At 41.2% G+C, this 12,522-nt stretch overlaps 1 protein-coding gene across 1 annotated transcript in view; it reads left to right on the forward strand.

The window, feature by feature from the left end:
• kpna3 (karyopherin alpha 3 (importin alpha 4)) overlaps positions 1–12,522 on the forward strand; it is an 82,204-nt gene that overhangs the window by 14,679 nt on the left and 55,003 nt on the right. The window contains exon 3 of the mRNA XM_067992602.1: positions 11,248–11,337. Within this exon, the coding sequence (XP_067848703.1) occupies positions 11,248–11,337 (90 nt within the window). The remainder of the gene's footprint in view (positions 1–11,247; positions 11,338–12,522) is intronic.

The raw sequence follows: 12,522 nt of genomic DNA on the forward strand, positions 1-12,522 counted from the left end.
AAGGTCCCACAAACAGCAATAAAATAAATGATCAGATCATCTGTTTTAGTTGTTGGTCAGTTGAAATGTTCAAGACTGACATTGATAATTTTTTATTGGGTAAGGGCATTGAGGGATATGGATCAAAGGGGGGTAGAGTTGAGGTACAGATTAGCCATGATCTAACTGAGTGGCGGAACAGTCTTGAGGGGCTGACTGGCCTACTCGTGTTTCTATGCTCACATTTCAGTATAAAACTGATCATATTTCCCAGGACACCGGGAGACCACTTGGAATAGTGCCTTGGGATCTTTTACGTCCACCTGGGAGGGCATCCGAAAGATGGCACCTTCCAATAGTGCAGCACTCCCTCGGTACTGCACTGTGGGTGTCAGCCTAAATTATGTGCTCAAGTCTCTGCAGTGGGGATGAATCCACAACCTTCTGACTGAGGGTGAGAGGGCTGATGTGTTATGATCATGGAAGGTCTAGGAGAGTGACTGGGAATTGGCCTCCCTTCCACCTCTCCGTAATCCTGCTGGCAAACTTCTGGCTCCAACATGATACCTCCTTCTAAAGGCACAGCTGAGCCTAGAATCTTGCCATGTAGTTGTGTGCCCAGCTAACACTTGCATCCTCCAGTGCTGTGCCGTCCCAGTTTTGCGGTAAATATTTAGCTATCAAGTGAGGGATGTGCTGGGAATTTCACTTTTGACACCCAGCTTTAGCCGAGATCAGCTACGCCTCTACTGAATATACTGTAACTCCAAAGTTAGAACTACAATCCTTGCCGTGCTAGTGGTATTTATCTGTTTCACAGCACCCATGTTTGTGACTTGTCTAGGACTGTTAATTTGTGCTGAAATATGATCAGTTTTATTCTGAAATGTGGGCGTAGAAACACGAATAGGCCAGTCAGCCCCTCAAGCCTGTTCCGCCACTCAGTTAGATCATGGCTGATCTGTACCTCAACTCTATTTACCCCCCATTGATCCATATCCCTCAATACCCTTACCCAATAAAAAATCTATCAATCTTAGTCTTGAAAATTTCAATTGACCCAGCATCTACAGCCTTATAGGGGAGAGCGTTCCAGATTTTAACAACTGTGTGTGTGGAAAAAGTGCTTCCTGATTTCACTTCTGAATAGCCTGGCTCTGATTTTAAGGTTATGCCCTCTTCTTCTGGATTCCCCCGCCATAGGAAATAGGGTAGATACTGTGAAACTATCAAATCATTTTATCATTTTGAACACCTCGATTCGATCAACCCTCAAGCGTCTAAAGTCGAGGGAATACAAACCAAGTTTATGCAACCTATCCTCATAATTTACCCCTTTATACCCTGGCATCATTCTGATGAATCTGGCTGTTGCCCCTCCAAGACCAATATTGTTTTAAGCCCATACCCACTGGGAACTGGGTTGAGACTGTACAAACTCATGTAGGATCATTGTGGCTAGCAGAAAGAGAAACTAAATAACTTTCGTTGATATAATGCCTTTCACATTCTGGAGAGATCCCCAGTGTGCTTCACAGCCAGTTCATTACTTTTGAAATGTGATCACTTGTTTCATAGACAAACGCAGCAGCCAATTTATGCACAGTAAGGTCCCACAAATACCAGTGAGATAAAGGACTAGTTAATCTGTTTTGGGATAAATGTTTGGCCAGGACAGAGGAGCAGTTCATCCCCTCAGTCTAAACTGAATCCAAATGTGGCTGTTATGGATGATGAAATGAACTCTGCCACCAAGGATTCCTAAAGTTGGATAGGATTAATATTTACAATAAAATTACAAGAAATTGACTAGCAGTGCAGAAAAATGTTTTGAAAGCATGTCAGTGCTCTTCTCAGTTTTGATATCTATAAAACTAGTAAAAAGGAAGAATAACTGACCCCAATCCAACTCTTAAGTTTCAGCACATTCCCCTTCATCCAGTCCTGCCCCCATGCTGGTACTTGCCTTACCCAAGTTATCATTTGGACAATCCTTGGTTTTTTTGAGACTTGCATTGCCGCACTCTTGTGCAAGTGCACTTGGTCTTCAAATCTTGCTTACATAGAAAATAGGAGCAGGAGCAGGAGTAGGCCGTTCAGCCCTTCGAGCCTGCTTCGCCATTCAATATGATCATGGCTGATTCTCTGTCTCAATACCATATTCCCGCTCTCTCCCCATACCCCTTGATGCCTTTTGTGTCTAGAAATCTATCTTAGCTCCTTCATAAATATATTCAGTGACTTGGCCTCCAGAGCCTTCTGTGGTAGAGAATTCCACAGATTCGCCACCCTCTGAATGAAGAAATTTCTCCTCATCTCAGTCCTAAATGTCCTACCCCGTATCCTGAGACTGTGACCCCTCGTTCTGGACCTCCCAGCCAGGGGAAACATTCTCCCTGCATCCAGTCTGTCTAGCCCTGTCAGAATTTTATATGTTTCATATTTCAGAATTTTATATGTTTCAACGCAGCAACTACAACAACAATGACTTGTCTTTAACGTAGTAAAACTTCCCAAGGAGCTTCACAGGAATGTTACCAAACAAAATTTGACACTGAGCCACCTAATGAGGTATTAGGACAGATGACCAAAAGTTTGGTCAAAGAGGTGGGTTATAGGAAGCGTCTTAAAGGAGAAGAGAGAGGCGGTGAGGTTTAGGGAGAGAATTCCAGAGCTTGGGCGTAGACAGCTGAAGGCATGTCTGCCAATGGTGGGGCGAAGGGATCGACAAGAGGCCAGAATTGGAGGAGCTCTCGGAGAGTTGTAGGGTTGGACGAGGTGAGAGATTTTGAACACTAGGATGAGAATTTTAAAATCACTAGCGTAATTCAGTTTGTTTTTCCTCCTGTCCTTCACGGTGTGGTACTTTTTAAAAACTCTCTTGGGCTACCCTGAGAGTGGACAGTCAGCTTGTTCGCCATTGTCTGATGGCAGTTATGAAAGCCCAGTAGGTTGATTGCCTTCCAGTATGTGTGCATATATGTGTGCGTATGTGTATGTAATGTAGACACACAGATTTTTTTCCCCCCTCTTTATCTTTCTGGAGGAGTGTCTGTCATCTTGTTTCCCAGGAATAGTTGTCCATGCAAACGCTGATCGCCATGCACCCTGTGTTGATCTGCAGTCATGTCCACACTGCAATAATAATGGTGCAGTCATTGCAGGCTGATTCACACATTGTCTGCTGTTGATCAGGCCAGTATGTGTCGTACTGCTTTAAAGCTTTGTAAGTAGGATTTATTTTGTCTCCTGCTCCACTCACTGATCATATGATCAGATTAAATCCTATGTGCCACAAAAGATCAGTCCTCTTGGAGTTTATTTTTGCATGTTGTTTTAACTCATCTTTTCAACTTCCTGGTATTTATATTACAGCTGCTAATGTGAAATTAAGAAATAATAGCCTTTTTTTAAAAAAAGATTTATATAAACACGCCGTGTTATGACCCAAGTGTCCACTTGGTTTTGCTTTGGCAAATCATTCACACCATAGTACTCGGCTTTGCCTTGTGCTAAATGAACGTGACAGATGTGCCTGCACCACCTGATAGGCTGTTGCAGAGCTTAGCACATTAGAGCGGGAAAAAAATCAGCAATGGAAAACCATTATGTCCAATGTACACAAAATTATATGTAACAGGAAATGTAGCTTTGAAATGCAGTAAAACTGTTACATGTGGGACTTACGGTATCTGCCACAATGGAGTGCTGTTACTTCCCTCCCCAGTTGATCATAAGAAATAAATGGGTAATTTGAGTCTTCAAAATTTGGTCGTACACTTAAGGTAGAACAGTGCCACAGGCATTAATGGATTGTGTGAAGAGACATCATCTCACGCAGGATTTTGTCCTGCAAAAATTGTGTATGAATTTGACAAGGGGGGGAAGAGATGCTGTTATAATTATAGTCAATTATTGTGCAAAACCTTACTGTCTCTCTTTACTTTGTTGTTGAGGATGTGGGTGACAATGGCAAGGCATTATTTATTGTCCATCCCGAACTGCCCTGAGGGTAGAGTCAACCAAAATAGTGTGAGACTAGAATCACATGTTTGTAGGACCAGGCAAGAGGTGTCGGTTATATTGTAAACAATCTTACAACACCAAGTTATAGTCCAACAATTTTATTTGAAAATTTTCAAATAAAATTGTCGGACTATAACTTGGTGTTGTAAGATTGTTTACATTTGTCAACCGCAGTCCATCACCGGCATCTCCACATCATCGGTTATATTGGACAGTGACAGTGCTGCCACATAAATGCAGCATTGGTGTTAATGAACCCCTACGAATTCTCCCAACAAAATATCCCCTAAAAACTGAATGTTTGTGGGTGGGTAGGTGGGGGGGAGTAAGAGAGAATGGGAGAGTTTCTCCTGCTCTTTGAGTTTATCTGATTCATTACATTGAGTGGGGTGGGGGGGGGGGAGAAAAAAAATCTCATCGCTACTTTGCTGGCTTTTAGTCATGGGGTGGGGGATAAATAACTTAAGCATAGTGGTTACGGTTTCCTTCTCTGAAGGACATTAGATAACCTGTTGGACTTTTATGACAATCTGGCAGCTTGTACGGTTATTTTCCTGTGCAGGCTCACAAATTCCCATATTTATTGAATTCAGTTCCACAAACTTCCATGGTGGTATTTTAACTCACGACCTCTGCATTGTGAGTCTAGAACCGTAATTACTGTTCTTAAGCTATTTAGCTCCGCCCTCAACCTAACAAACTAGATAAACTCAAGAGTAGGAGACACTCTCCATCCAGTTCCCTATTCTTCCCAACCCACTCAGCCTGGATTGTACAGATAAATTCAGAATACTGGCAGCCTTAAAACTTTGCAAAACTGTGACCATTCGAAGAAGTTCCAGAACATTGGAGCCCTGGGAATTCCAGGTTTCCATGGCTGGCCAGTTTTTTTATTCAAGTCATGCTAATTCAATTTAAAAAAAAATCCATAAACCAGTAATAAAACTTAATTGTCTGTTATTAACTCTATGCTAAGTAAACATTTGCATTAAAAATAGTTTTAAGCAGCTTGCTTCTGAGCACCTTGGCTTTGCTTTTCCACATTTTCCCTTGATTATTTCAAACTTTTACTTTCTTTCAAATATTATTCCTTATTTGAAAGTTTCCTTTTAACCTTTGTAATGCTTACATTCAGAACTTCCCAATTTTCCAGAGCTTTTGGGATTTTCTGCCCATTCCGGAGATAAGTTCAGAGAGACGTTCGAACTTGGTCTGTGATTGAAAACTGGGCTCCAACTCGAGAGGTTCAGGGCTGTAAAGATTGAAGTGGTCACACCTAATTGTGACTTTTTAAAATACCAGGCAGACAGCCCTCCTAGCCAATTCTCTCAATAGTATCACAATGAGTGCGATCACATGCTGGCAAGAATTTTGGTACCCCTCCAAAGAAAATGCTGGATGCACTGGAAAAAGAGATGAGGAATGTTCCATGTATCCCACAAAAAGGCAGGCATAGCTAGGACCCATACGGGTTCCCATAGCGCACCTATTATTTAGAGGAAGTGAGTGGAGTTGAAGAAGTTGTTCAATGTAAGAACATGTTCAGCCAGGCGGAGGAGGGTGATGGTGGATGAGGACTGGTTGGGACTCCATTCAAGGCAGAAGCTGAGGGCCCGCAGGTGGGAGATGGAAGTGTAGGGCGACTGGACGCCCATGATCAAAAGTTATTTATTATATCTACTGGTCAGTCAGCTGTGCCTGGTGGCAAATGTATTCTTGCACAGATAATCTAAAGGCCCGCTTAAACAAAAAAAATTGACATTGAGTGAATATTCCTACTTAGAGGTAATTTACATTTTTTTTGCCACTTGCTGCCCTGCTGCTGGTTAAAGTACATAAGGACACAATGGCTTTTTAAAATTCAGTTTAATAGACTTTTGCTTTCTGACTACGTAGAGAGGTTTTGAAGGGTGTATTGATGGCTGAACTGAACTTGCCACCTTTTTATATAAAATGCATAGAAAGCTCATTACTAAGTTGTTTTGGTTGTGGCGATACTTAACCTTTAATTATTCATTCTCGGGATGTGGGCGTAGCTGGCATGATCGGCATTTATTGCCCATCTCTAGTTGCCCTGAGAAGGCGATGGTGGGCCATCAGTTTGATACAACTGAGTGGCTTGCTATGCCAGTTTGGAGGGCTGTTCAGAGTCAACCACATTGGTGTGGGACTGGAATCACACATGGGCTAGACCGGGTAAGGACAGCAGGTTTCCTGCCCTAAAGGACATTCGTGAACCAGTTGGGTTTTTAACGACAAAACAGCAGCTTCATGGTCACTTTTACTGATACCAGATTTTTTTTTCAGTAATTTCCAATTCTCAAACTGCCATGTTGGGATTTGAACTCCTATTCTTTGGATTGTTAGTCCAGGCCTCTGGATTACCAGCCCAGTAACATAACCACTGTGCTACCATACCCCTCTTTTTAGCTGCATTATGTAGTGATGGGAGTGCCATATTATACTATCTACCTGCACTGCGTTGAGTATGGCAGAGCTTACAGTACAACCTGTATGAACGGACTGCACTTTACGCGGCTACAGCTCTGATTTCTGAGTTGAAAAGAACTGATGGGTCACTCGGCACCTGTTAATCAAAATAATATAGTGCAGTGGTACAGGGGGTAGCTTAGGTGAAAGTTATAATGTGGCCAGCATAAAGTAAAAATGGGGCAAGACCACAGATTGGAAAACGTCACATTGAAAGTTGGTGCAGTTTGAGTCACGTCGGCATGAGGTGAATTGAGGTGTGGTACCAGTTCCAAAAGTACAATAACAAGTGCGCCTTTAGATTTCCATGTTCTTTCAGCTAGCAGAGTGACACCACGGTCTGCTGTCAAGGAGGCACTAATGGTGGTCTGAGGTAAAAGAGTGGGTAGAATTTTTTTTTTAAAAAGCTGTTGTAACTGTACACCCATTCGAGGTACTGCGGTCATCTGATAGGAAAGAGCTAACTCTCCTAGTTTTTAAATCTGCTATTACTCTGAAGGAGACGTGTTCCACACTAATGTGCCTTGCTCATGTTGACTGCTAGCTTGTAGTGGCAGCACTCTGCATGCCTGCAAAGCTCAACACCACTGTACTGCGCCTGCAATAGTGTATCCCGTGCGCACACCCCACTTCACACAGTCATGTACACTTAAAATCTGTTTACCAGTGTAGACCTGGCGGTCTGAAGAAGGTCTAACTGATGCTCCTTTATAGGGCAGCTTCTCAGTGCTTTGGTTTCTAGGGCACACCATCAGCTTTAGCTGTTTAATTGGAGTTGGGACAGTGCCACTCCAATATCTGACCATCTATTCACGTGCAAGGCTGGACACTGGATAGTGAACACTGGAAAGATACTCGATTGGGATGGGTATGTTTCACAGCCAAATCTTATCCTGTCTTCAGATAGCCACACTCTCAGATGTTTCAGAAAAGATTACTATACAATGAGTGAGTGGGGACTTGAGCTGCATTACCAAACCCCCTCCCCCCACCCCCAAGCCCACATATACTGAGACCAGTTCTGCCCCCACTGACACAATCTGGCTGCAATCAGCTAACTCCACGTAGGAGCACAACTCTTTTTAACATGAGGTGCTTTTCCATTGGTGCTTGTTCAGTTGGAATTGCAAGAGATGAGCATTCATATGAAAACTCCTCATTTTTACACGGCCGAATCTGGCTTTGTTTACCCCGGTGACACAGTGATAGACCCACGAAAAAGTGGGAATCTGCAGCCAGGAGTCAGACTGAAAAAGTAACAATATGGGAAACCAGAGCCCGAGTGCTGGTCTCCCACGATCCAAAATAAACAAGCACCAATGTAAAGTTATCTTACCAACCCTTTGTACTTTACAACCTTTAAGCATTTCCTCTACCTAAATTTTGGGATATGTGGTCAAAACTTGTTCTTAATCCTTGGAAGATTTTACAAAGCTGCTGTTACAGTGAGAGTTTGATTATGTTCTGACTGGTGTATTTATCTATATGGGTAGGGTCTTGCATGTTCATAAACCTATCGGGGATATTGGAACAAGAGCACTGGCATTGATTGTTCAAATATACCGTGCACCTTGCTTTCTGCAATTTGGGCTTGACCTAGTTTGATTACATGTCCACAGGATCCTAGTTAGCTAGACCTACAGTGCACTTGTTCCAGTTGATTTGACAGTGGTTAGAACCCTGGTATTGGGGACAAGAGGTCCTATATAAGATTTATATGGGTTGTATATTTTGTTAATGAAGCAGATGGCCATTTAATCAAGCTAGACTTCACATCAAGTTGTGTAATCCAACTGTCACCTGGTCAAATTTCTTTTGTGATTTAATAACCAGGATTAATAGATAAAGTGGCTGTTTAGTTCAGATAAAAACATTTTGGCAAGAAACTAGCACTTTGAAGTAATGTACAGCTTAAATTTATTTCTTGTTGTAAGACCAGAGAGGATTTTTTGATGGTCCATGTGCTAGATGCTGCAGTACTGACTAGTGGGAATAAAACCAAATGAATTATTAGGGCTTTTAAAGAAGCTATTAAAAATAAAACCCTAGGAATGAGTCTGCCATCCATTTGAGAGTCAGTTGCCATCTTTTGATTATAAATACAGTGCTGAAGTGTCTCGATCAGAGCTTTCTAACTGCAGAGGCAATAGGGTTAGTTAGTGTTTGGTTAAAACAAGAACAATGTACCACAGTCTGCAAAGTGGCATTGTCTGTCTTGTGTAGGCCTGATAGTGTAGTGGTTATGTTACTGGAGTAGTAATCCAGAAACCATAAGTTCAAATCCCACTATGGCTGTTTGAGAATTTGAATTCAGTTTTTAAAAAAAAATCTGGAAATAAACAAGCTGTCGGTTGAGTTTTTATGAGAATCTGTCACTAAGGTCCTTTGGGGAAGGAAAACCTGCCCTCCATACCCAGTCTGGCCTATATGTGACTCTTAGCTGCCCTCTAAAATTGATCAAACCACAACAGATAGTGGTTCAAGAAGGAGGCCCACCACCACCTTCTCAGGGCAGCTGGGGATGGGCAATAAATACAGCAATGCCCACATCCTGAGAATGGAAAAAACAATGTCTGCTTCACTCACATCCCTGCAGCAGTTCATCTCTGTGGAGCTACGCAATGCTCGCTCACAAGCGAGTCACTTAGTGATCTTGCATTTAGTGGAGTCCGTTAACTGCAGTAAACACGTTATATGGTAATTGTATTTCTGTAACCCGTGGCAAGTATATATTCAATTTAGGCAAAAGTAATTTCCAGCAAATGAATAGGTGTGCTTGATAGCTTGGTTAGTGAAATTGCTTTCCAGTTGGGCCTGGTAGATGCCATATAATTGTAGCACCCTAGCAGTGTGCTTCAAAAAAGCAGCCTATCTGAAATATTTGTTTTTAAATTTAAAAATGAAATGCATCCAGTTTGTGCAAACTATTAATTCGCACAAACTAACGATTCATCCCGTGCCCCCTTTTTTTTTAAAAGAGATGCGGAAGTCACTTGTTACTTTCTAACCCATTGAGACTTTACCCAATTCCAATGTGCTTTGAAAATATTGGAGATGGGACGTGCAATGTCCTCAGTCCATTTCAGCAGTGCTCTTGTGTGGAGATCGTCAGAGACTGAATCTTGTTTACTTTCAGCTGCCGAAACCTTTCTGCCTTGTGCTACTAAGGGTTTTCAGAGAGATGTCTCCTTTGTACTGCTCTCTTAACTCAGACACTTCTTACTCCTTTCCCCACCCCTTCTCGATGGTATAAACAGTCACAAAATAACCTAGTAATTCCATTTTTTTTCTTCACATCCTTCCCTTTAAATAGTTCTTTGCATTTTATTTCCTTCCTACAGCATTTCATTCCCCTGAAGTCTGATCTCCTGAAATCCAATTGATTTCTTAAATCTGTTTTGTCCTCATTCCAACCTTAAAATGAACAACTTCTTGATTACCTGACTTCACATTTTCCATTATTTCAACTTGGCTTATTACTCCCCCCTCGTTAGTTGGGAGCAAATGTGTTATTGTCTTCAGTTTTTGTAGGTTCCCTCGCTTGTTTAAGAAAAGATTTTGGAAGGAGATCCATACACTCCCTTGTGCATACAGCTTGCCCTCGCTGTCAATCTCAGTCTATGGCAAGCAAATTAAAACCTTCCATGATTACAAGTGAGGCTTAGCGCTAATCTTCCTGCCTTCCCACGACAGTACATCCACCTCTGTTTTATTTTGTGGTGGTCTGTAATATATTTCCACCATTAACGTTCCCTTTTCTATCTCCCAGATTAATTCAAAGAGGTTTTCTGCCAATTCTTCATTCCTTCCTCACAGCAATATGCAAACCTTCACTGATAAACAGTGCTGCCACCACACTTAAAATGGGGCATTTGTCTAATTTTCCTCAATTTTCCCAACAAAGAAAGTGAAGAAGGTTCTTGCATTTATGTAGCACCTTTTATGTCCTCGGGACGTCCCAAAATATCTTGATTTTGAAGTGTGGTCACTGTTGTTTTGTAGGCAAACGCGGCAGCCGATTTACACACAGCAAGGTCCCACAGATGACAATGCATGATCTATTTTTGGTGTTGGTTGAAGGATAAATATTGGCCAGGACACTTGCAGAACTCCTCTGCTTTCCTTTGAATATTGCCATGGGAACTTTTACATCCACCTTAGCAAGGTGATGGGTCTTTGGTTTAATGTCTCATCTGACTGACAGCAGCTCCGACAATGCAGTAATCCTCGGTGCTGCACTGAAGTGTCAATCAACTCATCCTAGAATGGAGCCTGAAACCATGACCACCTGGTCCAGTGGTGAGCGTGCAACCACTGAGCCAGTGCTGAAACTTGGCTGATGAAACTTACTATAAATTGCAAAGTTGGAGTTAAAATAACCGTGAACCCTGGAAGTTATGGCCTGTATGTTTGAAGATATGTTTTGAGAATATCCTATAATTACCTACTTGCAACAATTCCTGATCAAAATGATATTGGATAATACCATAAACCACTCAATTCTACCTACTTTTTGTGATAGGAGAAAACTGGTATAATCGGCATATTGGGTTTGATTCTAATTTCATCTTGGCCCAATTGTGTGGTTCTGATATTTAGGTTTTAAAAGTAGCTTGTCCATTGTTCGTAGGCACATATGCTCATATGTCAAACTGAGCAGCGAGTGTGTGCATGTATATAAAATGTATATACAATATACATACGTGCACATACATATGCATCCCCTTCCAACTGATTATTTGTCACTTACAGAACAAGAGAGACGAACATCTACTCAAGAAAAGAAATGTGCCACAGGAGGAAAGTTTAGAAGACTCTGATGTGGACGGAGATTTCAAATCTGTAAGTGAAGTCCTTGATTTCATTATATGGGGTAATATGTATAGCTGGAAGCATTCATTTTTACCACTGTGGGCTTTCTTGTATACAAAGGCCATTTTTATAAATAGTTGTTACGAATCATATTAACCAAAATCAATGAGGAGATATGGCTGGGGTAGCATCTAAATGTCACCGCTAATTGTTTTACAGTAACCTTTTCAGAAAGGAGCTCTTGTGAAGTTTGAAGTGTTAATCTGTTTGGTAGCACGGATCCAGATTGGTGAAAGCATGAGAGACCTGTAATCACCAGCACTTCATCGTAGTGTCACACAGCTTAAAATACTCTTCCCAGGTATACTTCAAGTGGGCACGGTACCACAATTTAACATTTTGAAATTGTAGCGAGGGGAGGAGAACTACGCTGTAGCTTTGTGAAACTTTTACATATTGAAACCCTAGTGACAACACTGGTGTATAAAGCATTGTGTATTAAAAGGTATTACCTTCACTTCAGGAATTGGACATTCTTTGATTTTTCTAACCATTTTTTTGTGATTTGTGGTGTATGTGATCTTCTTATGATCATTCGTCTAATGCCATTTTGTTAAAGCCATTGAATCAGTTTTTAAAATTGTCTAATAACTAAACAAATCACAATGCAATTGTGCCATTTACTTTTACCAAACGATACATAAGCAGGAGATCGGAATCTGCGCACATGTATTGGTGCATTCCATCAATGCAGAAAAATTAGGCTATTTTCAGGGTTTGATTTTCCAAACCTTGGGTCTACCCTTTTATTGCAAAACAGCAACGATTAAAGATGGCCAGGCATGAAATTAAAGCAAAGCAAATTTGTCATTAAACTTGTACTCAGTACATTTCAGCCCTGCAAAAATGGCAAGATTTTAAATAGATTTTTTAAATGCTAGAGCTAAAAAGATATTAAAATCTACGTGAATTGAGCTAGATATGATAAATTAGTGCATCTGTTCTACTATATTTTAAAAAAGTATCATTTTGATCAACTTAATGTAATTGATTTTATGACTTGGATTTTTATTTATAAAACTGCCCGGTAAATTGGAATAGTTGAATTTAGTCGTAGATGAAATCTGACAATTTTGTTTGGAAAGTAAGCTAAGCCAAGAAAGGCAGATTTTCTTTAACAAACTGGTGGCTGCCTTGCGTGAAGAAGGAATTCTT

The sequence above is a fragment of the Heptranchias perlo genome, chromosome 11 (genome assembly GCF_035084215.1).
Source record: "Heptranchias perlo isolate sHepPer1 chromosome 11, sHepPer1.hap1, whole genome shotgun sequence".
Taxonomy (NCBI): Eukaryota; Metazoa; Chordata; class Chondrichthyes; order Hexanchiformes; family Hexanchidae; genus Heptranchias; species Heptranchias perlo.